Raw genomic sequence first — 27,050 nt, 5'->3', positions numbered from 1 at the left:
CGAGAGCCTGGGCTACGTAGTGAGTTCCAGGTCAGTCTCAACTACATAGTGAGACCCTGTCTCAAAAAAAAAATTTTTTTTCTTTTTTTAAAAATCATAACAGCATACACAAGGCCCTGGTTTCCCCAGCACTGGGAGAAAAAAAACAATAGTAGAAAGTGCAAGCACTTGGGGTGATCCCTGGAGGATATGATGGCTTCTTAAAGTGTGTGCTGCATTGTGAGTTCCAGGTCAGTCTCAACTACATAGTGAGACCCTGTCTCAAAAAAAAAATTTTTTTTCTTTTTTTAAAAATCATAACAGCATACACAAGGCCCTGGTTTCCCCAGCACTGGGAGAAAAAAAACAATAGTAGAAAGTGCAAGCACTTGGGGTGATCCCTGGAGGATATGATGGCTTCTTAAAGTGTGTGCTGCATTTTGTCGGTATTTCTGCCCCCATAGGGAAAACAGTGGCCTCCCTGTGCAATTCCATGTCTGCAGGGCTATTGCTGCCCATGCAATAAAACCATGGGCTGTGTGCCTGCCCATGTGTGTGTCACCAGGAGCAAGCGGCTTGGGCAGTTGCTGGCAGACAGGCCTGGAGGCCCGGGCAGGGCTCCCACCACAATCATAGCTGAGAAAAGGGGAGGGACAGGCAAGCCTAGGCAGGGACCAAAGGGTACAGGTCCCAAGCCTCAGTGCCCTTTAACCACAACTGGAAAAGGTGGTTTGCAAGCTATAGGCCTGGGTCATCTGCTGTGATTTGATTACCCTCCTTGCTCCCTCCTGGGTCTTGAAATAGAAACTCCAGGGTGGAGCCTGGGTTTAGACAGAGGCTCAGACAGGATTAATCACACCCTTAACTTCAGGCAGCAGGCCTTGTGCTGGAACTGGGCGGGTAGAAGGATTTGCCGTGGTCACTGCCCATGAAGAATTTAGAGGTTAGAGCACATGTGCACTCACACCAGTCACAGAAGACAGCTCTGAGTTTTTGCATGTATTAGCTCATTTCATCCTCACAACAAGCCTTAGGAACAATCAGTGTCACCACTTTAAAGAGTGGGAGAATTAAGGTACAGAAAGGCTAAGTAGCTTGCTCCAGAGTGTCCAGCTAGTTAGTGGTGGGCGCTATAGCCTGGCCTGGACCTGGTGTCTTTAACCACATGCCTTGCTGGTTCCTCCACCCACGTGGCTCTGTCCCTGCAACAGAAATGCCAAGGAAGAAGCCACCCCTGGGATAGGAGGCATGACAACCTGTTGTTTTCTTGTCCCAAGGATCAGATTTGGTAGCAAGAAGCAGTTTAGAGGTATGTTATGTTCTGTACCTGTTCATCCTCCATCTGAAAGTAGGGCCCCTAGGACCTAAGACGGGCTTCTAATAGATTGCTAGACTGCTGGAGCTGGGAGGGACTTGGAGATAATCTGGTGGAGTGACTTGTGTCAGAGAACCCACTTAGAAAGGCTCATTGACACCCCTGGGTCTCAGCACCAGTTAGAGGCAGAGTTGGGGTCACCTCAGGCCCCCAGCCCCTGCCTATGACTTTCCTCTGTTGTGACCACCTCCGTCTCAGCTCCCCTAATGGAAGCAGACATCAAATCATATTCTGAGCAGTGACCTCGAGGGTCAGCTTCACCTATGATGCTAAATCTTGGGTTCACCATGGGTAAGATGCAAAGTCTGAGACCGATGCTCTCCTCACCTTAGGTGGACTCTGTATGGATTCGAGGAGGCAAAACCATCAGGCCTCTGCGTGAACTGTCAGATGGCAGGCAGCGTCTCCCCACACAAGAGGTCAGCCAAGCCTGTGCTGCTCCTGTGCCCCACCCCCAGCTTCCAGAGTTCAGTCTTTGGTGGGTAGAGCTTATCCACATTCCCTGTACACATGAGACGCCCATCTGAGAGTGGGGACCAGTCTTACCATCACCACACTCCTCCAAGTTCAGTGCAGAGTTACTCAGGCGATGCAAAGGAGAGAGCAAGGACAGAGGACAGGCTTCATCCAGGAGGGGAGCATCGGGGGATCATTCGTATTGCTGACGCGTGTGGCAACAGCGCTGCAAGCCTTCGTGTGCTTCCTTTCCCTCCTCTCAGGGCAGGGCTTCCTCCTCCTCCAGGTGGCTGGGCGGTGAGCAGGAAAGGCTGGTGTACGTCTGTCCCAGTTGACTACAAGAGAAACCTTGATCTTCCCAGCGACAGGAACTTTGGAGGCCCCGGCAGGGTCCCTAATGCTGGCCTTCCCCTGTCCCGCCCAGATTACCTTCCCAAACGTTTCTGGTTCCCCAGGCCCGGAGGGGTAGAGACAGGGTCTCCCACCCCTCTTCTGTACCACATACCCACTGCTGGTGCACAGCTTGGCTTCTGCTAGAGCCAGGGTTTGCTTAGTAATTCCTGACCAACACTGGCCAAATGCTTATTGTGTGCCTGGCTCTGCTTTTTACTGCTGCCCATAGGAAGGTGCAATACTAGGACCGTCTCCCTTTTATGGCTGGGGAAACCAGGCACTGACAGGCTCAAGGTCACTTGGCACCTGCCACAATCAGAATCAGAACCCAGGCTGTCTGGCCTAGTACACCCAGCCCGGCCCTCCCTGCCAGAGCACATGTTTTCAAGGCAACACTGGGTGGGCAAGGCGGTAGGTATAGCAGGAGGCCTGCTTTAACCCACAGTCACCCCCTTGGGAAGGGCTCACAGAACTGACAGGAAATACTCTCCCATTTTGCGGAGAGGTCGAGTCTGTCCAGAGCAAAGTGGAGTCATGGCTGGTCCCTGCCTGTCTGTATCCTTGGACTCGGGAAGCAGGGTCCCCCCAAAACGATTCTGCAGCGGCCTAGGCTAACAAATCCCTGCTATCCCATGACAGAGATGCGATGATGTTTCAGATCCACTTTAAAGATGCATGAGAAGTTAAGGGAGCACAGGCAGGCTGGGAATCGTGTCCTCTCCCTGGAGGGACACTCAGTGCAGCCCCGGCCACCCTGACCTCTCCCCTCAGCCCAGGTGGTGCCCCTGCCTCTCTAGAATATCTGTGCACAGCTCACTGTCCCCTGGTAACAAGACTGAATGAATCTTGGGCTCTGGAGGCAGACAGCTTGAGTCTCGTCCCCTTCTCCCCTCCTCTGCTCCCTCTGTTGCCTTAAGCAGAGGCCTCAATCTCAGCCTCCACTTCCTTCTCTTTAAACTGGGAATAATAACGGTGCCTACTTTGTGGAGTTACTGGGGAGGGGTCTTGATGACCATCACTGGGAGAAAGGCCCAGTGGCAGTGTTTAATGGCTGCTAATGTCTTGTAAGAGATCCATATCTCAGTTTGGAAAAACCTCATAAGAATGCAGTGTTTCATCTAAGATCAGAACATGTGATCTCTGTAACAAAGGTAGAAGCTGAGGCCCAGACAGGCACAGGGACTTGTCCAAGGACTCAGCCTCAGCCTTCTGGTCCTCTTGCTCCATCCACCCTGTGGCCCCTGCACCTCTCCCAGTGTTGATAGTTGATAGGGTCCTAGGAGTTTGCCATGGAAAAGTAGAAAAAGGTGAACATGTGTTCAGGGGGTTAACAGCCACCCCCGTTGCCCCAGAGGTTCCAGGAAGACTGTTTGACTTCTTTTTTCTTTTTTCTGTATGAGGCATCAAACCCATGGGTAGTCTAACCCTGAGCTACACAGCCTCAGTGCTTTTTAGTTTTCATTTTTAGCAGGGTCTTCCTGAGTTGCCCAGCCTGGTTTTGAACTTGTCATCCTGTGTCAGACTCCTGAGTAGATGGACTCACAAGTGTGCGCCACAGCGCCATGCTGGACCTGGCTTCTTAATCTTTCTGTGCAAAGGACTCCACTGGACCCACCGACTGGTGAAGCCCATGGACTTCTGCTCACAGTAATGTTGTGATGGGCACAAAATATGGTGCTCCGTGGTTACACGGGTGCTCGACTAAGAGACACAGTTACTAATTCTCCAAAGAAGATGTGCTTTAGTAATGTATATACTTTTGTACTAGCACATTAAATAACAAGCTCTAGTGGCAGATTTAATATCTACCATAATTAAAATTAGCGATGGATATAAGCAGCATTCAGGGTACTCTGTCACAACTGAATTTGGGATTGGACCTGGGTCAGTATTGGTGACAAACCCACCTGTCCTGCCAGGACTACTGTGGTTTGTTGCTTACCTTCGTCCTCGAAGGACATAGCCAATTTCTGTCACAAGTTGGCTTTCCCTGTCTGAGTTAACGTAGTCTTCTTCCACACCTAGCATGTTCTGTGCATCTCTCAGGCCCTTGGAAGGAGAACCCAGGGCACCCAGATCTCAGGGTCCTGTTCATCCTCAGGGAATAGGTTTGGGTGTGTGTTCGTTTATTCGCTTGTTCATTCAGGAAGCATGAGAACCACCTCTATGCTGGGGCCAGCGGCAGAGAGAGGGCCCTCCCCTCTCCCCAGAGGGCTCTTGAGGAAGAGCAGGAGGGGGATTGACTGCTCCACAGTGCGCCTTGAACATGTTTGCTCTGCTGCCCATCACAGGCAACTGTCAGGGATGACGAGGTGGAAGGTGGAAGTCACTCCAAGCCAGGGACACCGTCTGTCCGATGTGCAAGGACACATAGCATTGGACATAGAAATCCCACATCATCCTTTTCCAGCATGCTCCCTCCTTCCCATGTGTTCTGAGGAAATAAATTCACAGGAAGGACAAAGGGTGGAGGGCAGAAGTCCTTGCCCTCCTCTCCTGCGACTGAGCCTTTCTTGGGGCAAGGCCGGTCTCTCTCAGTTTGCCTCCTGGGGTAGCGGATCGTAGCACTTCTTGCTGGGTGGATGTTGAGCATGAGGAAGAGGGTGGCAGGAGGGGAGGCCTAGGAGCCCTCCAGTGACCAGGTTCCTGTCTTCTCTTGCAGCCACCAGAATGCCCAGTGAGATGGATAAACCCCTGATCAGCGACCACCTGGTGGACAGCGATGGGAGCCTTGCTGAGCCCCACATGGGGGCCCCCAGAGTGGGCATCCTGGGCAGTGGGGACTTTGCCCGCTCCTTGGCCACACGCCTGCTGGGCTCTGGCTTCAGTGTGGTGGTGGGGAGCCGCAACCCCAAACGCACAGCCGGGCTGTTCCCCTCATCAGCCCAAGTGACCTTCCAGGAGGAGGCAGTGACCTCCCCAGGGGTCATCTTTGTGGCTGTGTTCCGGGAGCACTACTCCTCGCTGTGTGGCCTCAGTGACCAGCTAGCTGGCAAGATCCTGGTGGACGTGAGCAACCCCACAGAGCAGGAGCACCTTCGGCATCAAGAATCTAATGCGGAGTACCTGGCCTCCCTTTTTCCCACCTGCGCAGTGGTCAAGGCTTTCAATGTCATCTCTGCCTGGACCCTGCAGGCTGGTCCAAGGGATGGGAACAGGCAGGTGGGTCCTTGGGAAATCACTCCCATCATAACAATAAATACGAATGGCTCATTTTCCTTGAAGACCATCAGCACACCAGCTTTTTTTCTCTGTGCATTATCTCAGTTATTGTCATGTCACTGCACAATCCCATTTTACAAAGAAAGAAATGAGGCTTAGATATATTAATGATCATACCCAAGAGCCTACAGCTGCTGAACTGGGATTTGAGCCCTGTTCATATGGACCTAAACCCGTGTTCCTTCTGTTAGGGCAATAGGTTTTCCTAGGGGCCAAGGAGAAAAAAAGTTTTTGACTATATGAAGTCAGAGAGAGACTTCCCTTATAAAATTGTACTCAGAAAGAAGAAAATAGCACACTTTGATAGCAGCCCCTGAGGAAGGCAGGGAGGTCCAGGATTTATTTAGTTAATTTCAAGACCTGGGAACTGAGTGGATTTGTCAGAACAGTAAGAACAACTTTTCTGGGCTGCTCCCACAGCACAGCCAGAGTTGCACACGTTTCTTCACAGGAGGAGTTTTCTCAAGACAAGATGGTTTTTAATGTAAAGGCCTCCTGCCCCTTCCTGGGGAAGAATGCCAGACCCGCACACACATCCAGAAAGTCCAGGCAGGTGCCGGGCTCCAGGGCGGCATCCAGAGGTGCTGCCCAGCTCTGGCTGCACGACCTAGAATGTAGCTGCCCCTACACCTCCCCTGTAGGGGCTGGCTGGGAACAATGGGCAAGTGCTGGGGCAGGGCCAGTTGGCGAGGCCTTGGAGGTGGGCTTGGACCTGGTCCCACCTTGTGTTGTCATGCTCAGGGAGCACCAAGGGCATTCCAGGATGAGGGGACAATCTGCAAAGGCACAGGTACAAAATTGTGCTCCAGATCTCAGCTTCTTCATCTGAAAAACAAGGACAATTGTACCTACCTGTAGACCAAAGGATCGTGCATGTAAAGCCTGCTTCAAACTAGGCGCTCAGTCTGTACTGGATACCAGACTGACCCTAAAAGAGTGCCTGAGGTGTGAGGCTTTCCTGGTACCTTTAGTGGGAGCTCATGAGGAACGCTTGGCTTCTGGGCTGAGAAAGCAGGCAGGACTGGCTGGCAGCAGGCTCCCTGTGGAACCAGGAGGGACCCCTTTGCACTGAGGGCTGGAAGTGCTGCTGGAACTGCATGCTCTGGGCTTTGTGTAGAGCCTGTAACCGAGCAACTGAGCAGGCTACAGTCCTCAGAAGCAGCCACCTCCAGAGCCAGGAGGCAGCTTAAATGGGCACATCAGCAAGCTGCGCACACACTGTGAGTGGTGGGCCTTGCTGGCCACACAGGACGTGAGGCCGGGGAGCCACCAAGGCCCTGAAAGGCCGCTGACCTGGAAGCCAGAGCCTCCCTGTGCTCACATATACCCTATTCCCTGGCAGCTCACTTGGACAAGCTTCTGGGCCTCAGTTTCCTCAGCTGCTCAATGCAGAGTTGAGCCCCTGTGGTTGAGGCCCTGCCCATTCCTGGGTCCTGGAACTCTGCCTGATTATCGTTTCCTTTCTCCCCACAGGTGCCCGTCTGTAGTGACCAGCCAGAGGCCAAGCGCACCGTCTCAGAGATGGTTCACGCCATGGGCTTCATGCCCTTGGACATGGGTTCCTTGGCATCTGCCCGTGAGGTAGAGGCCATGCCGCTGCGTCTCCTGCCGGCCTGGAAAGTGCCTGCACTCCTGGCCCTGGGGCTCTTTGTGTGTTTCTTTGCCTACAACTTCACCCGGGACGTGCTGCAGCCCTACGTGCAGGAGGGCAAGAACAAGTTCTACAAGCTGCCCGTGTCCGTGGTCAACACCACGCTGCCCTGTGTGGCCTATGTGCTGCTGTCTCTGGTGTACCTGCCTGGCGTTTTGGCGGCCGCTCTGCAGCTGCGGCGAGGCACCAAGTACCGCCGCTTCCCCGACTGGCTGGACCACTGGCTGCAGCACCGCAAGCAGATCGGGCTGCTCAGCTTCTTCTGTGCCGCGCTGCATGCGCTCTACAGCTTCTGCCTGCCGCTGCGCCGCTCCCACCGCTACGACTTGATCAACCTGGCCGTCAAGCAGGTGCCACCCTTGCCCTCCTCCCTCCTGTCCCTCCGCACACAGCAGGGGCTGGGAGCAGATTCCGCTCCAGCCTGGCAGGGTCCCCATCCTGCTGTCCAGGATTCTGAGTATCAGGGAGTGGAACAGAGGAAAATCTCCACCCTCTTGGGTGCAGATTTACACAAGACCAAATTAAGCGAGAACAGACATCTGGCAGATTGTAAGCACGAGGGAGCAAAGCAAAGCTAGGAGGGCAGAAGGGGGTGGCGTTAAAGATGGCCAGGGAGGACTTACTGATGTGACATGGGTGAGAGTGAGCTGGGGGTACTGCAGGCCGAGGCGACAGCAAGAGCAGGGCCTTGAGGTGGGAGCAGGCCTGGCATCCAGGAGGCCTGTGGGACTGGACCTGAGGGAGCTGGTGGAGGGCAAGGCCTGAGAGGTGGAAACTTCTCTGAGGGGGCCTTGAAGGCCAAGTAACAGCTTTAGCTATAGCCCCTGAAGGAACCAGGGAGACAGTGAAGGGTCTCAGTCAAGGACTGATGATCTGCCCGATGCTTTTAACTGGCTCACTGTGGATGCTGGGCCCAGAACAGACAACCGGGTTAAAGGCAGACACTGCAGAACCAGGAAGGAGGCTATGCAGGAACCCACACTCAGGCCAGGAGAACTGGGCAGGAAGGGAGCAGAAGCAGGGCAGAAGCTATCTAAGGCCTGGTTCAGTGGAGTACACAGAACTGGTGATGGGATGGGCGTGGGGCGGCTGGGGTGGTCCAGGAGAGTCTGGGCTTTGGTCCGAGCCATGGAAGACAAGCTGCAGTCAGCCGGGATGGGGATGGGGCAGGAGTGGGGGTTTGGGTGATTTTTTTTTTTTTATTGGAGGGTGGTGGGTGGCACTATTTATTCATTTAGAAAAGCCATATGGTACCCCTTCACCAGCAGGATTCCTGGGAAACTGAGGGCCATGAGGCCATGCCAGGTGGGAATAGAGATGGCATCAGCTGGCAGCTGTATGCACAGAATTCTGTGATGCTCCCTCCTGGTTTCCAGGCACCAAGGTGTGCAGGTCTCAGACCTAAGCTAAGGAAAGCAAGCAGTGGGGTTACTGTCCTTATTGCCAGCCTACTGAAGTCCCCTCCAAGCTGTAGCCCTGGACCCCTCAGTGCGTGGGCCCTGCCCATTCTGAGTCGCTATTCTCATAGCACAGGTGCCCAGGAGACATGCCCCATCCTCCCTCAGCCCAGCCTGGGGCCCCTGCTGAGGGTGCAGGGACCTCCATGTGCACACCCATGGCATGGCCACCTCCTCACAGGATGGGGACCTCAGTCCTCTGCCCCTGCCAACTCTGGGCCCTGCTTCCCCACTGGCAGCTTCTTAGAGGCCCCATCTCCCCACCCACAGACACCTGGCATCACCGCCTCTGTGGGCTCTGACTTTCCTAAGAGAAAGCAAGAACCCCAGATGTCAGGTGCAGAAGCAAGATGCCTGCTGAGAATAAGAGGAAGGGAAAAAATAATAGTCACGAATCCTTTAAAAAGAGCTTGATAGTGCCTTGCACCATTCTGAGAGCTTTCCATACCCACTCTGAATTCATTTAATGCCCATCTCATTGTGTAAAGCAAGTGCTGTACTACCCTATTTCACAATGAGAAAACTAAGGCACAGAGAAGTTAAGTTACTTGACCAAAGTCGCAGAGCCAGTAAGGAGCAGTCATGGTGTTCAGAACTAGCTGTTCTATTTCAGATCCATGCTTTCACACGTCCTGTTTTCTAAAGGAAACAAAGCCAAATTGCCAATTGAGTAAATTGAGCCTTAGAACTCAGGTCATTAATTCATTTATTCATTCATTGAGCACTTACCCTGCCAGGCCTGTGGCCACAGACAAGAAGAAGAAAACTAATCTTATCCTTCACCTGAGCTGGAGCGGGTGGATTGGAGGCTGGTAGGCCAGACCTGGAAACTCCTGTCCTGCAGCATTACTGATTCACTGATTAGAACAGAGACCTTGGCCAAGAGCAAGTCCCAGGCTGTCTTTGTCCTCGGGCCCCTGATGTGTACATCAAGGTCTCTCTTAGTGCTTATGTGTTTGATGATCTTTGTGATGTCTTCTTATTTGGTTCTAAAAAAAAAGCCAGCCCGCTTGGCAGGGGGCTCTGTGGGGCTCTTGAGGTACTGGGACAGCACTTGTGGCCCAGGAGTGGGGAGCCCTCTCCTGCAAGTGGATGGCTGTGTCAGGCAGTGGTCGGGAAGAAGGCGACGGCATCCACCCACAGGACAGAAGACCAACCACTGCTTCCTGCCCAACCCCAGGGCAGTTCCCCAACTGTCTTTCTCTAAACTTTGTGCCAACCTAGGCTCTGCTTGATATTCTGTTAACCCAATTTTGCCTCCATGTCAATACCCAAGCATGGGCAGGGATGACTCCCCAGGCTCGAAAGCCCTTTAGGGCTGCAGGTGCCAGTCCAGGTTGCCAGGCAACCATATCTCCCATAGGACGGATCACTCTCAGGGGCGCAGAGAAAGGCTTGTCTCGAAAAGGGGCTTAACTTGCTCTGCAGAGCTCTCAAGGGCAGAGCTGGGCTGATGGGGCATGTCTGGGGCGATGGCCAGAGGGGGCCCATTGAACACGCAGCAGCCGAGAAGGGGTGAGCTGAGGGAATCTGGGGGCAGTGAGCAGATTCTGCATGGGCAGGGTCAGCTTTCCCCTCTCACCAGGGCCTGCAGTGGTCCCTACCTGGAGTGCTGCTTTTCCCACCTGCTCTCACCCCAGCTGCCCACTGGGCCCTTTGCATGAAGGGTTTACATTACCCCAGGCGCAGCAACCTCCTCCAGGATTTCCTTGGAGCTCCCGAGTCTGTAAACTTGAACGCAGACCTGTGTCCCAGCTGTAGAGAAGACTTGAGACATTTGTGGGCTGTGTTATTACCAGTAACTGACATTTTTATGGTACTTGCTGGTTTATTTGTGCAGTTCCCTAGAGATGTATTTCAAGCTCAGGATCAAAGACAGTGTTTAACCCCTGCACTGTTTTCCTCATCCCCTCATCCCCTCATCCCAATCTAATTTGTACCTAACTGTCAGAGATCTGTCTAAAACTCAACTAACCATGTCTCCGCTGAAAAGCAACAACTCCCTGCTGACCTTGGGATAGTGGTAGACCGCACTCCCTCCCCAAACTCGTCTCCGCACCTCTCCTGTGACACACATCACACTTGCTTCCTGGGTTGTCCACCAAATGGGTAGAGCTCACTCGTCTTGGCCTGGAACACCCACCCCAGGAAAGCCTGGCATCTGGCAGACTCCCATTCCTCCCTCAAACCCAATTTCTGTAAGATCCTGCCAGCCTGTCTCCCCATGTCCCCATACCCACCTCTGTAAGCTGCTGTATTTTGTTCACATTTCTATTATTTTTCTTACTTCTGCTCAGTCTGACTCTTCCACATCTTAAAATCCAGGATCCCTAGTAGAGAGTCCTTCCTGGTGCATGTTTACAGAATGACTATGAACTTGGCTATCACCAAGCAGTGCCAGGCAGCTCGTAAGAAGAGTATGCATGGAGCTGGGGGCAAGAACTCCATTAACTACCCAGCTGCCACTCAGAACAACAGCACCACCCACTTCACTACTCATTTCACAAGCAGCATCTTTTTGGTTTCGGTTTTGATTTTTGGTTTTTCTTTTTCTTTTTTATTCATTTATTTGAGACATAGTCTCACTAATTTGCTCATGCTGGTCTTGAACTTGTAGTCCTCCTGCCTCATCCTCCTGGCTATGTGGGAATACAGGCAAACATCATCATTTTAGAGTCCTTGCGGTAACACAGCTAGAGCGACCGTGGTACAAGGTAACAACTGCCCAGTGATGAGATGCCTGGGTCTCATGACTGCCCCGGGGTTGTGATGCTGTGGGATGACACAGTGGCTGCATTCCCAGGTCCTCTTGCACTCCCTGCCCCTCCTCCTCCAGGTTGGGAGGCTGGGCATAGCTGTCTTCTCACAGTGCCTGCCATGGTGACCGGGAGAGGGGCCGGGCCAGTGCTGCAGCCTTCTCCGCACCCCAAGTCCTGCAGTGTTAACCGGCAACGTGAGGGAAAAGGAAACCCCACCCCTGGAGGCCAACTTTCCATCAACGGCTGATGACCTCTCTCCTAAGCAGGAAAAATACCCCACTGTGGTCTTCAGAGGTGCAGTACATGTGGCCACCCATCCTTTGATTTGCTGTAGGCATGGGGGGATCCCTAGGGGCGCGGAGATCTGTGAACTGCCGGGCAGCATGGGACTCGATGGGATCCAGATCCCTCGGCAGCTCCCTCACCATCCAGTGCTCCCCTGCCTTCCTCCCCCAGCATCACTGCAGAGTAGAACGACCTGGAAAAACCCACGCCATTCTGCAAGCCCATGTGCAGTTGTGCAAACCCTGACTTGTGACTTTAACTGCCTGACCTTAACCCAAACGCATCTAGGAGTGACTAATGGAGTAGAGGCAAAGAACAAACAACTTGCCAGGTGGAGGCGACTTCTTTAGCCGTGGTTGTTAGCGCAGCCGGGAGTGAGTCAGTTTCTTTTGGTCACAGCTGTGGAGGAGACTTGTGTCCTTTGCAGGTCACCTTGGCCACGCCTTTCTAGCTAAAGCTACCCTAGCTGTTTCCACCCCAGAAAACACACGCGCAAGATAGTAAAGTTTAGAGGGGCCGGGGATTTAGCTCAGCGGTTCGGTGGCCTGCCTTGCAAGCACAAGGACCCGAGTTCAATCCCTGATACCAAAAAAAAAAAAGATGGTAAAGTTTCAGATATGACATCAGCCAAATCTCCTAGGTGGGGAAACTGAGGCCAGGGACAGATGCCCAGAGTCACAGACAGCTGGTGGTCAGGACAAGAAGCAGGGTCCCAGATACCTGGTCTTTCTGTGGCTTAAAGTTGCCGCCATAAGCTCGCCTGCCCTATAATAACAGCGGCAGTCATTGCTCATTAATTACAGGTAGTTTTCTCAATTTCTTTACACGTCCTCTCATAAGCTTGTCAACCATCTTTGTTGAGGTCCTAGATTCATTTTTAATATTTTATCTGTTAAGCAGGATTAACTTTTTTTCCTGCTGAACAGTCCAGCCAAAACCATGTGCCTCCAGCAGAAACAGACGGGATTTAGCTCAATGGCGCCACGCCTACCAGGGAAGCACAAGGTCCTGAGTTCCCCATACCAGGAAAAAAAAGAAAAAGAAACAGACAGATGAGTGGGAAGGTAGAAGTCTGGAGGCCTTGAGTTGCAAGTGCTGGGGTGAGTGCTATGTGTGTCTCTTGTGGGTTTTTTGCTTTAAGTTTTTCAGTTTGTATTTTCTATTAGAATATATTTGCATCACATTATGATTACATTCCTTGTGGACAGTTGGTGCACGTACATAACACATTTCTCTTTTTTCATTCCCTTTCCCTCTTCTTCCTCTCCCTCCATCTCTTGACCCCCTTATCATTTAAACAAAATCTACCTCACTACTTCCTATTATCTGTCTTTTCTTTTGCTCTTTATTTATATTTTGGATTTCTCATATAAGAGAAACCATGCAGTATTTAAACTTGTGCATCTGATTTATTTCACTTAACCTTATGTTCTCAAGATGCATCCATTTTCTTGCAAACGACTCAAGTGTATCCTTCTTTGTAACAGAGTAGTACTCCACTGTATGTAAATACTTCCTTTTCCTTATCCATTCAATCTGCTGATGAACATATAGGCTGCTTCCAAGACTTGGCTATTTTGCTGCTGTAAACAGATATGCATGTATCACTGTGGTATGATGTCTTTAAGTCTTTCTGGAAGATACCTAGAAGGGGAATAGCTGGGTCTAATGAATTCCTTGTGTGTTTTGGGTATGAGCCAATGATGGGGCAGACTGAGGGACCAGGGTGACAGTGCCCTTCCTGCCTAGAGTGGAGATAGCCAGCAGAATGGCCCATCTGACTGATGAGTTCCAAGCTGAGAGAGGATCTCTCTGTTGTCCTGTGATGTGGGAACCAGACCCTTGGAGGGTCTGTACTTCTTGTCAACCTCTTTGACCCCTAACTTTCAGCCAATGTGACCCTTCTGGTTGGCAAATCTCTCTCCCTGGGGCAGATATGTGAGCGCCTAGGGGAGCCCATGAACTTGGTCTCTGTGCCTTGTCTGCCTCATCCCTATTAGAATGGGTTAATAGTGACCCCTGTGGGGATGACTGTGAGATGAAATGGATCATTAAGACCTGATGGGCACTTCTGCACACAGCCAGGCATTTGTTGGGTGGTAGGTGTGGTGTGATAAGCATCCCTAAGTGTCTGCCCCCTTCAGCACCAGCCCATCACATCCCAGGGGCTTCAGCTGAGGCCACAATGCTCATACCTTTCCTTCTGTCCATATCAGATGTTGACCAACAAGAGCCACCTCTGGGTGGAGGAGGAAGTCTGGCGCATGGAGATATACCTCTCAATGGGAGTGCTGGCCCTCGGAACGCTGTCCCTGCTGGCTGTCACCTCGTTGCCATCCATTGCAAATTCACTCAACTGGAAAGAGTTCAGCTTCGTGCAGGTAAAGCATGTCCCCAGCACAAGTGAACGCAGTGAGGGCCCAGCCCACCTGTCTTATGCAAGTGCCTTTCCCTCCGCAAATTGCCTTGGCTTTGATCATGGGCACAGCAGGGCCACTGCTTGAATGCTGGGCTTCCCATCTGCAGGTCCCTCTCAACTTCCTGGTGAAGAGCTACCCACACAAGCTCATTTCCTGACATCAGGGAAGCCAGACAGAGGCACATGGAAAGACTAGAGGAGAGCTCTGGACCCTCGTCAGGCAGGCTCAGGTTCTACCATCCTTGAGCTTTCCAAACAAAATTCTGTCATGTGGACATCCGACAGTGTGGTGGTCTAGATGGTAGTCAGTGGACTACGAGTGAGCTTAGCCCACCACCTGCACCTTCTTCTCAACCTGGTGCACTTGTTCCCTGTAGCACTTGATGCTTGCAGGGTGGATGTGAGGTGAGCATGAGGGTCACTGTTTATAAGGGATGAGGCAGCATTTCCGAAGGACATCATTCTGGAGAAATATCCACGGATGGGAGGGCTGGGGGATGCGGGGATCGCTCAGGGGGCGAGCAGGTGCCTAGCACAACAAGGCCCATTGTATCCCCAGCAGCATGAAAGAACAAAAAAGGAGGTATGTCATCAAACATGTTTGAGAAAAGATCTGCTTCCCCCTTCAAGATTCCACGAACATCTACAGCATGCCAGCCTCTGTTAGCCAGACAGATATGAAGCATTAGTGCCTCCCCGTCCTGGGTTCTCAGATAACAGCTATCAGCACTACTGTGGCACACTCCAAGAAGTGCTGCCAGTGGCCCAGAGGCCTCTGCGCACTTGTTCATGCCGTAAACATTTACTGAGTACTTGCTGCATGCCAGGTGCCGCACTAGGCCCGGAATATGAGAGGGGAAAAGAGAGACAGAGTCTTGTTTCAATTATAATGGAAATAACAGAGACAGGGATATTTCTGGCACTTCTTTGGCACCTCCCACTGTCCCCTGTTCGGTGTTGGTGGATTAACTCATCCCCTCCCGTGAAGGGGAGCTGATTAACACTGAGTCCCGCCTCAGGGTGTATCAGGGCAGAGAACACCATCCTACCCACCCCACTGTCACAGAAATCTGCCGAGGGTCTTCTGTGTGCCCTGAGGACTCAGAGGGAAAGTGGAAGTGTACTGCTTTTATGGGATCCAGATTAATTACTCATGACGCGGGCCCCTTAGCATGCCTCAGAACAAAACAGTCTCGGTTGTTTTTTAAAGTGTGCCTCTGAAGCTCAAGGGTTCTGCTGGTCTCAGAAAGTCCCCGGAGGAGGGCTCAGGATGGCACATGCTGGCATAAGGTGGGGGAAAGGCGTTTTGCTGATCTGCCACTAATCCCCCTGTGTCTCACACCCAAATCTAGGATTTTCCTGTTCCCTCAGGGAGTATCCTGGGTACACAGTTTGTCCACAATTAAAGCAGACTGCAGGCTGCTCCCTCACCAGGAAGCTGCTCCCTTAAGCAGCACAGATTACCTGCCCGGCTCTGGCTGCTGCAGAAAGCCTGTGGATTTGATTTTGTTAGCAAAACTGCCTGCGTCCCCAGCAGCTGGGCTCTGCTTTGCATATTGAAGAGCCACAATGAAAACATGAAAGCCCTTTTGACACTGCAGGGAGGAGAGTGGGGGGGTGGGGGGGCAGGATTAAATTTGTGGAAATCAAATGCCTGCGCTCCATCCTCAAAAGCTAGCTGCTTTGTCTTTCAAGAGAACCAGTATGGAAGAGCCACTGCCGGGGCCTGGGACTATGTGTGAAAGAAAAACAGCATTTCGCTGTTACTCTTAGGGTATCTGGCCACTCCATTATCCCTGACTAAGCTACCACCCACCCATTTCTTGTTTTGTTTTGCTTTTTAAGATAAGGTCTCACTATTTTGCCCCATTTAGCCTTGGTTTCCTCAAATCTAGCGGCCCTACTGCCTCAGCCTCCTAAGTAGCTGGAATTATAGGCTTTTGCACCATGCCCAGGTACATTGAACATTTAAAAAATGAAATCAAATGAATAAAACAGCAAAGAAAACATCAGAGTGCTTTGCATGATATACAGATAGATACGTTGAGTACACATATTTAAAAGTTAAATATGCATGTGTACTAGACCTGGCTGTCTCCTGGGCACTAAAGTACACTTCTTATCATGAGACTCGGTCAGCAAGGTCTGAAGCCACAGAGCACTCCTGGGGGAATGCAGTGCCCAGGCCTGCCTGCCTCCACTCTATGGACTTGGGTGCTCCAAAATGACTCTAGAACTCTGGGCGACTGTCAGGGACAGACAGTGTCTTGCGTGGTTCCCTCTGGCTGCACACTGGAAGGGGTGCTGCAGAGCTAGGCCAGTCCCTAGATCTCCTTTATGGACCCTGCATTCTTTGATTTGCTCCTTGGCCTCTCAGGGCTACTGCTCCCCCTGTGCCTGTGTTCACTCATGGTCATTGGAAGGAGGTAAAATGTAGGACCCATGAATGAACCTAAGAATGGCTCTATTTGTTTTTTTCCTTTTGGTGCTGGAGACTGAACCTAAGGCCTCCTACATTCTAGGCAAATGCCCTACCATGGAGCTGCAACCCCAGCTGTGGATGATTTCTGAGGAAAGATACGACCTTCTGTAAAGTTAGCATGGCCAGTGTGGAGAAACCCAGCCCTTATTTTTCCTCCCCCATCACACATGGCCACATTGCCACCTGGCTTAGAAACCCTGGTTGTCAAGGAGCCTAGAAAGAACCCTGGGTCTGTCTGTAGTACTTTGTTTGCAGTGTTTTGATTCCTCAGAAAGGTGACTCATGCTTGCATTTATCCTTTTGTTTCCAGGGCTGCTTTCAAAGTTTTAAATTTTAATTTGTGGGGGTTGTTTGTTCATTTGTTTTTGTTGTTTGGTTTGGGCTTTGGCTATGCTAAATGCTCCCAATTCAGCCAGTTGGATTGCAAAATACCCAGGCCAGCAGCCGTTTTGCACAGAAAGCTGGGATTCAGCTCTTAGCACCTAAGTTCTGTCCCAAAGATAGAGAAACATTCTGTGACCTTGTTCACTCCCACCTCTTGCCTGAAATAATGACAGAGCAGCTTGACCCCAGCTTGGTGAGAAATTGTCAAAGCCCCTTCACACCATTATAATTGAGCACCAGCAGGAGCCACACTGACCCTGCTGTTTCTTTTTTTTGCTAACAAGCGTCTGTATAATAAAAATGGCCCTAGCTTGAGCAGCTTATTAATTGCCCTGGGACAATCCTTCCTCTTCTTTTCATTCCCTTCGGCAATACTGGGATTTTTAAACTATTTCCAAGGAGAGAGACACTTTTAGGGAAACAAACTCTGGAATCATCCAGAGAATTGGGAAGTCAAAGGGCTTCTGTTATTGACTGGTCTTTGGCTGTGTGACCTTGCTATGGACCATTAGGTGGAAACTGGGGCTTCTGCCTTCCATACCTTGGGGTAGGCAAGGGAAGCAAATGTATGAGTGGGAGGAGCTGACTGCTGCTGGCAGGCCCTGGAGTAGTGCACCTCCAAGCCTTCCCAGTGTAGGGTCCCACATGCCCATCCATTGCTCTCTAGATGAGGGACTGGTATGGTGGCCCACATGGGTCACATTGGAGTTAAGGACATGTGCCCCAAGGAAGATGCTAAAGCCTCAGTGGGGCTACCATCCTAGATCCGGGTGGATTCCTGTTGCTACCCATCTGGGAAAGCTCATGACACAGCATGTTTGAACCAAAAGGGCCTCAGCAGGTGTTTGTCTGAAGAACAGACGAGTTCAGGTTCTCCTTAACCAAACAACCTGGGCATAAAAACCTGTGTGGATATTTCAACATTAAGCTAGAAGGTGTGAGTGATAAGCATTTCCAAAATTAGTGGTTTAGTCCTGGCTGCTCATTAGCATCATCTGCTGAACTCTGAAAAGCAGCAGATGCCTGAGCCCCACCCTAAGGTGATTTGATCTGAATTTTTGGGCATGGGACTTGGGCAATTGTATGTTTCCCAAGCTCCCCAGGTGATTTTTACCTTGTAGCTAATGTTTGAAATCGGTCTCAGAATGAGCAATTCTCAGGGATTAAAGGCACTTTGCGGCCACCTCAGCCAACTCCAGAACTCCGCAGAAAGGCTTGGAAAGACCACCAGCCATCCTGTTTGGAGAATGTCAATTGTCTGTTCAGGACTTGTTCCCTATGATCAGCACTAGGGGCCTTTTTAAAACAAACTCCCCCCAGTCTTCTATGCTGAGATATCAGAATTTAGAAAAATTGGTGTGGCTCAGAAGTTATACGTTCATTTTTTTTTATTGTTTGCAGTACTGGGATCGAACCAAAGTCCTTTGAACTGAGCTACATCTCCAGTCCCCTCTCCTCTGTTTTTCACTTTTTATTTTGAGACAGAGTCTCACTAAATTATTAGCCCAGGCTGGGCTCCTGCCTCAGCCTCCCAGAGTGCTGGGATTACAAATGTGTTCCACTACCGCTGGCTTGGAGTTGCAGTGGTTGATAGACACTTCTGAGAATGGCGAGGATTTGGTTTCATGTGACTTACAGTCAAGGAAACTTCCATGTGTGGATATGGCATTAAAATGACATATAAATTAATTGTAGGGAATAGCACAAAGCCAACCACAGCTTCCCAGAATGGCCACCCTAAAGCTGAATGTCAGTAAGAATGAAATGAAGTCATCGAAGTGGACACGAGGCCAAGAACCAGAGATGGCCAAGGACAGAGACCAAAGAAGGGGGAGCTTGTTTTATTGGGTATTTTATGTGGGGTAGAAATGTACCTGGGAAGCTGTCTGTGAAAGTGAAGTGTATATCCACTAGAGAATGCTTACTGTATGTCTAACAGAAGCGTCACAAGCAGTTCTGATTGGTATTCTTTCATTCTCCAGAGTTCACAGCCTTGGTGTTTGTACAGGAGCAGGTACCATGGAATATCCCCTCCTTTCCAGCAACTAGCCTAAACAAGACACCATGTAAATCAGCTTCATTCGTTCCTTCATTCATGTTTACTTATTTTGCAGTGCTGGGACTTGAACCCAGAGCCTTGAATGTTCTAGTCAGGTGTTCTACCACTGAGTTGTACTCCTAGCCACCCAGCCTATTTAGAAAGGTGTCTGAGGGGAGCACAGACTGACACCCTCTCTTAGCTGGGTTCTTAGGTTGATGCTGACAAGCTACGCTAGAAATCTATGAAGCCCAATTGCAGCTTTTGTGGAAAGCTCCAAACCAATCTAATAAGGGCATGCTGACATAATCAGCTTGCCTCAACATTTAAATTAAACCTTTGCAACATCCCCTTGGAGAAAATGTGAATGCGCCCATTGCTTGATGGGCCACTGTTGTTCTTTTTTTCCCCATTAAATTCATGGGTACATTTCAGGTCAGCAATAGTTACATTCATCATTGGATCTTGTACCTTTACATGATGTATCTTGGTGGTCACTGTTATTTTCATTCCTCATGTCGTAAACACTGGTCTGTCCCACCCTGAATCTTCAGTAACTCCAGGCCCACAAAATGCAGTTGGAGCTGCCTGCATCTCTCTTCCCTCCTCAGTCAGCCCGCATGCACAGTGCCCTCTCCTCAGGCCCTGCACTCTCTGAAGCTGGCCTTTCGAATCACTTGCTTCCCACGGAGGCTGATCGAGTGGCCCACCTAGGGTCATGTCAGTCAGAACTAGCAGTGGCGATAGAATCTGCACCTCCCCTTCGTGGTTCATGAGGCTGCTCACAGGCAAAAGAGGCTGGGGGTGCCCAAGCAGCCCTTCCAGGGCGTTTCACAGTGCACCCAAGTACAAAGTCCTGTTTGGAGCAATGATGGAGGAGCTGCTTTTCTCTGGCAGTGACTCACAGAAGCCATCTGTGCTTCAAGGCATGTGGAGCCCCCCCATAAGCAGGCCCAGACCTTTCCATTCAGAGTTGCTGGTGCTCCTCCGCCCCCAGTCACTCATCCCCTCCCAAGCAGAGGGCAGGCCTGGTGGGGTTTCTGCCTGGGGTGCAGATAACTCAGGGTGAGGCAGCTCTGGCAAAGACCATCCACTTGGTATGTTGGGATTTCTGTGTGGTACCAGGTTACCTGGAGAGTTGGAGCCACTCACCTGTTGGTGCAAAGTCCATGTGCCATCTGTGAGTTACTCACTTTGTGTTTCTCTTTAAATCAACTTAAAATCAATTTCCTTTTTCGCCCCCCCAACTTAGGCCCTCTGGTACCTGTGAAATTGTGATTTGGGGTATACCAGCAGATCTGTTACTTTAATGTACATTAACATATACACAAAAAGTTAGTAAAATATTTTTTAACTCCTTTGAACAAAATTCCATGTAAAGTCGTCCAGCAGCCACAAGAGGAGCTGGGGAAAAAGCATCGCTATTAAATATGCAAGAGTAAATCCTTATACACCTTCTGTCTAGATGATACATGATTCCCATTTTCCTGCTTACGGATTGTGAGGCCCTGACAGTTCTGTAAGCAATCATAAGATTTTGCATACAGAGAATGACAGGGCTGGGGTTCAACCCTGAATCGTGGCTCTCCCCCTTGGCCAGGCAGCAGAAGCCCCCATGTAACCTCACCCTGCCTCATTCTGGCCTCCTTTTCCTCCACAGTCCACACTGGGCTTTGTGGCCCTGGTGCTGAGCACGCTGCACACGCTCACCTATGGCTGGACCCGCGCCTTCGAGGAGAGCCGCTACAAGTTCTACCTGCCGCCTACCTTCACGCTCACGCTGCTGGTGCCCTGCGCCATCATCCTGGCCAAAGGCCTGTTTCTGCTGCCCTGCTTCAGCCGCAGACTCACCAAGATCCGAAGAGGCTGGGAGAAAGATGGCGCAGTCAAGTTCACACTGCCAACTGACTCCATCTTAGCAGAAAAAACAAGCCACGTGTAAGGCCCATGTGCCCAGCCCCATAAACCAGGTGCAAGTGGCTCACAATCACATTTCTTTTCTGGATGGTGCACAGCAGAGTAATTGTGCAATTGTGCACACATGGGTGATTCAAGGTGGGACTTCCCAGTATGAAAATGTGTGCCGTAATATTCAGAATGACACACACGTGTGCAATTTGTATGTACATATATTTCATACACACACACACACACACACACACACACATATATATGAGCAATTTCAGATTGTACTTACTTAGCTAAAAGTTGGGTGCCTAAGATTTCAACTTATAGATTTAAAAGCAAGTGCCAGATGTCAAGTAGCAGCTGACATTATTGTAACCTTTGCAGAGATATATACACACTTTTGCACAGAACAGGCTTGTGCACCTGGTGAGTACCATCCTTAAACCACCTCCTCTGCTTCCCTTTGGCTACTTTCCCGAGGCACCCACAGAGCTGTGACTCTAAGCAGCGGGGAAGATAATAGCTCTGCCTGCAGCCCACCCAGGCTTCTGGGACCGATGAAGAGATGCCATTGTGCAGGGGTGGGGGCTGGTTCTTCCATTCCCCCTTGGGCAGCAACAGGAGGCTAAGCAGAGGGCAGTGTAGTGGGTGAGCCTAGAGTGTCCGTGGAGGCCACTGAAGTCGGGTTTTTTTCCAGGTAGAGTATTTTCCAGATGGGGATTTGAGACTGAAGCTCACCTGATCCTCACTGAGCGGGGGAGATTTTCTTTTCCCCCAAAAGTCAGGAATCAGTACAGAGCCTGCAAGTGGATCCTCCTGGGAGGGTGTGAAGTCACGGCCTTGCTGGAGCCACAAATGATCCCCCTTTTGAGAACAAGTGTAATTGCTCTCCCTCCGTTAAGTCAGTGGTGACCACTCCTGAAGCCACTGTGCCTTCTCACCTTTTCCCTGTTAATCTGGATGTCTCCCAGAAGGCCGAGAGCACACCCTTACTGATCAGTCCGGGAGGCCCCATGGCCAAGCCCAATGGGCTCACAGCTTGGAACTGACAGGGCTGAAGACTGCCTTGAGTAGGTTTGCCCTCTGGAAAGATATCAGGGACCACGCAGGTGTCCTCTGCTGCCTCTGAATATCCAGAAAACAACACCGGCTCCAAGCTCCGCCGCATGGGATAGCAGTCTTTATGTGCAATTTTGCCTTCCTGAGTTTTGGTTGCCCAACATCAACTGCAGTCTTGAAAATAGTAATATTTGTCCTGACTCTTTCAAGAGAGACACCACGTTCATATATTTTATTATCATATATTATCACAATTGTTCTATTTTACTAGTTACTAGTCTCTTCCTGTGCCTAATTTATTAATTAACCCTTATCATAGTCTGTAGGTTAGGAGAACTACAGCATATACCTTCAGGGTTCAGGACTATCCAAGGTTTCATGCCACCAGTGGGGATCTTGAATAAGGAGGGATAATCGGGGGGCTACCTACCATATTACATTTCAGCAAATCTGGGAGGACTTTTCTGCCAAAGGTACAAATGGAGAACACTACTGCCTCAAAGCACAAGAGGCCAGACCACAGCTAGGGCTGCAGGATATCTGTCCTCAGTCCCATGCCACTTGTCACTAATTCATGTTGAAACTGGAGAAACAGCTATCCTCAGCCCAAGACTCGAGGCCCCTCACAGGACCTGGGTGATCTGCTACCAAAAATTCATCTGTGAATACACATGTCCCAAAGGGCCTGGGCCAAAAGGCATCATCTGATAGAACAGGGAGCTGGGGTGGCACAGGTCAACTAGAGTGGGGAAGAGGAGATGCCACGCTGGTCCCAGGAGCACTCCATGCACTCCTGTGTCCTAAGAACATTAGGGTCCTTCCAAGAAAGGAGGAAGCCCAGTGCAGAAGCTCCCATGAGGCCCATGACTGATGAGAAGAGACATATGCTTCCTGCACGTTTCCAGATGCAACTCCCAGCTGGGTGGCAGAAGTTTATCTTGAGGTGTAAATTGGTCCTGGTGAGAGCACCAGCCATGAGACTCACTGAAAGGAAACCAGAGGTATACATTTTAGCATTTGTTTAGCATAACGAGGATTCCTTATGGATTCCCTGCTAATGGAAGCAATCCCCTCCCCCAGTGATTCCAACCCCAGTGGGTGTTGGCTGGCTTTCTTCTCCAGTCTGCCCTGCCCAATGATGGTTCCTTATACCAGAGATGCCAGCATAGAGCAAAGGCCAGAGTACTTTCTCCCTTCCCCACCCAGCCCCTGCTGAAGGTGTTCATCAGGGCAGCAGTGGTTCCAAGATAGGTTGCAGGAGAGAACTGGTGGAGCAAAGGACCTGTCATCTTCCAACCAATCATGAAAGGCAGGCGGGCTGCACGCTTGGCCCTAACCCTGTGTCCCGCTGCTCCTCCCTACCTCTCCAGGCAGCTGACAGCAGCATCCTCAGGACCACCAGTCACTCCCTACAGCCTGGCAAAGTTTATGTGCCTCTGGGTACAAAAGTGCCTCAACCCACATACTCTGGGAATCCTAAATGTTACAGTCTTAAGTTGACTTGCAAAAATCTATGCTGTTGAAAAAAAAATCTGTATTTTATTCTTACCTTGTAAAGCTTGTCCGAGAAGCAGCAAAAATAAATACCTAACCTGCCATAAATTTCAGGCTTTTATTTGTGGGGCATGGATCATGTGCCTGCGGGTTCCTTGCCTTCTGGTAGAGCTCTCAGTTGAGTAGCACACACGATGTCAGGGAATGATCTGGGCTAGGTCCAGCCACTGAGGAGGGGCAGACACAGACCTCAATGGCAGGTCAGCAGGGGGAGCAAAAAATCAGGGCAGGCAATCTGGATTGGGAGTGACAGGAGTAACGCAGGCCAGTGAGGCAGCACAAGAGGCTCCTGGAGTGATCAGAAAGCTGAGGCTCCGAGCGGTTCAGGACAGCGGTGTGCCTCACACTAGAATGTGTCTCTGACTCTCGTGGCAGGGTAGTTTGAATGCTCTGATGCGTGGGTCTAGGAGGAGGCCCTAGTTTGTGGGTCTCTGACAAGCTCCTGGGTGACATGAACAGTGATGACTCTTGGACACTCTGAGGAACCACAGCTTGCTTGGCTCCTTTGCTCCTTCTGAGCCATACTCTGGCACACAAGCCAGTGCACACACATGTCCTGGCCCCATTACCCTTTCCCACGCCCTTGTCCCACCAATGCCACTGGCTGAATACTCTGGGGCTCATAGTGCCACATCCACAGTGCCCCTGGGATGCAGCCCTTTGGCCCTGGGCCTGGCAGGAGACCATTTCTCTGCCATTTCAGCCACGCCTTCCACAGAGGCACCAGACTCCTACTTGGATGGAAGAAAATAAAACCTATGGCAGTCTGGTGGCTAAAATCTATTTCTGGAGAACAATAACCAAAAGAGAGCTTTGCTATTGTGGGTCCATAATAAGAGCTTTCCACAGAAATTCCTGTGGCCGGGAAATAACTGAAAAAAATTAAATGTTCAAATAGAAAAATCTTGAGCTTGAGGATTAGCTTTCCTGTCCTCTGTCCTCTCACATTGCTAGAAGCTTGAAGCTTACAAAGAATAAGCAAAACCAATTTACTAAAAGTCGATGGAAAATACCCACTACTCAGCTCAAGTAAGAACTCGGGAACAACCAAAATGACTTATCAGTTAGAGACAGGAAGTCACCATTCAGCCATCTGGAAAGGTGAATGTTTTTCAAAAGCAGGAAGAGAAGCTCTTTGGGGCTGGGTCATTTCCTGATCTCTGAATCAAGAGGAAGTTGACAGCAATGGAGCAGAAATCCTCAATTCCATTGGACCAAAACAACTCGAACAGGTACTGTATTGCAAATCACTGTTTACGCATCTTAAATAAAATCCAGAAATAATATAACCTACCTGTGTATATAATTTTTTAATCAAATGGTTTTAATTGAAACAGTAAAAATAATTATAATTTATATAAACATATAATAAATACTAAGTAATGATTTTGCAGTTGAAGTTGGTTATAAGATAAATACAATGATATTCAAGTAAACATTGTTAAATAGTCTAGTGGTGCCTCCCTCTCTGCCTCCCTCTCTCTCCCTCTCTCTCTCTCTCTCTCTACTGGTCCCCATGAGATGTGCAGGTTTGCTCTGCCGAATGCTCCCACCATGATCAGCACAATGTTCTCCCTCAATACAGGCCCCAAACCAACAGATCTAACCATGGACTAAAACCTCTCAAACTCTGAGTCAAAATAAAACTTTCCTCCTTACAAATTGACTATTTCAGGTATTTTGTCACAGTGATAGCAGATAATACAATTCTCTTGCTTTGTAACTGATATTTTAGGATAAAGACTAAAGCTCTCTCTGTGTGTGTCCAGACTGTAAATGCATGAAACTATATTGAAAGTTATACAGAAGTTCAGTAGAGCAAAAACGAAGTGTTGACTACATTTGGAATCATGGAAACTTCATGGCAAGAATGTCAAGTGAGTACTGGGATAAAATCCAGATTAGCTATGAGTAAGAAGAGATGCAGACAGGAATTCTGGGCAACTCTTTTGAGACCAGGCTAGGAAGTGGAAAGAGAATGGATTGTAACCGGAAGGGAGTGGGGGAGCCAAAGGACTGCTGACCATTCTTTCCCTGGCTCTCATCTGAACTTGCTTTAAACGTCTCTGGAAAGAAAACGAACAGGAGTAGGTGAAGGCATAATACAGAAAAAGGCTATGTTAGTCAGCTTTTCATTTCCGGTGACAAGGAACCTGAGAAAGCCAATATAAAGGAGGAGAGGTTTCTTTCCCCTCATAGTTTCAGTGCTTTCAGTCCCTCCGTTTCTTTTAGGCCTGTGGTGAAGCAGAAATTTCATGGCAGAAGGGCATGGTGGGGGAAAACTGCTGATCCCACGGCAGCCAGGAAGAAGAGAGAGAGGGTGAGAGAGGCAACACGAAGGGGACAGGGACTAGGGATAGTCCCACAGTCACACCACCAGGACGTGCTTGCTTCAACCAGATCCCACCTGTTTCCATTGCCTCCGTAATGCCATCAAGTGATGATCTCATCCATAGGTTTATCCACTGATGAAGTCAGAGTCTTCATGATCCAGTCACTTCCCAGGAGTCCATCAGCAGCCAAGTCTTCAATACAGCGAGCCTTTGGGGGAACATATTATACTCAAGCCATACAAAGGATGAATATGATGAACCAAATCCTGCTGGGTATGGGAAAAGCTGAGGAAGAGCAGGAGGCTTAGGGTACAACTGGGAGAGTTTGTCCCTGAACACTTAGGAGGAAAGGAGAAAAGGAGAAGTGCCAATGAGGGTTTTAGCTTTGATGACATAAGCGTTGCCATTCGCTGGGAATGAAAGGGAAGGAGGTTGGGCTTTGAGGTTGGAAAGGAATGAGAAAGATAAAAATAATTGTTGGACCCAATTCATAAATGGGCATCTGAAATGAACAGACGTTTCTCAGACAAAGAAGTAAAAGCAGCAAGTATATATATGAAAAAATGCTCCACATCACTGGTCATTTCGAGAGATGCAGATGAAAACAACAGAGATTCCACCTCACCCCACAAAGAATGGCTGCTATCAAGAAATCAACCAGTAACAAATGTTGGCGGGGTTGTGGGGAGAAAGGAACCCTTCTCCATTGTTGGTGGGAGTGCAGACTGGTGCAACCACTATGGAAATCAACGTGGAGATACCTCAAAGAGCTGGGGCTAGAGATTCCATTTGACCCAGCCATCCCTCTGCTGGGTATCTTTCCAAAAGAATTAAAAGAATCATATCACAGTGATATATGCACACCAATGTTTATAGCAGCACAGTTTGTAATAGCTAAAACTTGGGAACAGCCCATTTGCCCATCAGTTGGAGACTGGATAGAGAAGATGTGGTTTTTCTATAAAATGGAATACTACTCAGCCATAAAGAATGAGGAATTAGATTCATTCATAGGAAAACAGATACATATTGACGATATACCATTAAGTGAAATAAATAAGTCACACATGTTTAAATACCGAGCAGTTCCTCTGGTGTGAAAAACTATAATGGTACATAAGATCCTAATGATATAATTGACCATGTGAAATAGGAAGAAAAGGGCTAAAGGTGTAGGGAAAATGTGAAGGGTAGGGGAAAGGTAATAAGGGAAAAGAAAAAATATGACAAAATGAAAAAATGCAAATAAAGTGTTTGTAAATGGGGAGGGGAGGAGGGGGTGAAGGGAGGGCAGGG

The 27,050-nt window shown here is 49.8% G+C and overlaps 1 protein-coding gene across 2 annotated transcripts in view; it reads left to right on the top strand.

Annotated features, from left to right (window-relative positions):
• Positions 1-23,119, top strand: part of Steap3 (STEAP3 metalloreductase) — a 42,583-nt gene extending 19,464 nt beyond the window's left edge. For both annotated transcript variants that reach the window (XM_010632330.2, XM_033757155.1), the window contains exons 2-5: positions 4,866-5,365; positions 6,899-7,426; positions 13,794-13,958; positions 20,561-23,119. In XM_010632330.2, coding sequence (XP_010630632.1) covers positions 4,866-5,365; positions 6,899-7,426; positions 13,794-13,958; positions 20,561-20,842 — 1,475 coding nt within the window. In that variant the 3' untranslated portion in view covers positions 20,843-23,119. The remainder of the gene's footprint in view (positions 1-4,865; positions 5,366-6,898; positions 7,427-13,793; positions 13,959-20,560) is intronic.
• Positions 23,120-27,050: the final 3,931 nt, after the last annotated feature.

The sequence above is a fragment of the Fukomys damarensis genome, unplaced genomic scaffold (genome assembly GCF_012274545.1).
Source record: "Fukomys damarensis isolate Sample0158 unplaced genomic scaffold, DMR_v1.0_HiC HiC_scaffold_29, whole genome shotgun sequence".
NCBI lineage: Eukaryota > Metazoa > Chordata > Mammalia > Rodentia > Bathyergidae > Fukomys > Fukomys damarensis.
Note: the sequence above shows the minus strand (reverse complement) of the source record. Positions and strands in the feature narration are given on the sequence as shown.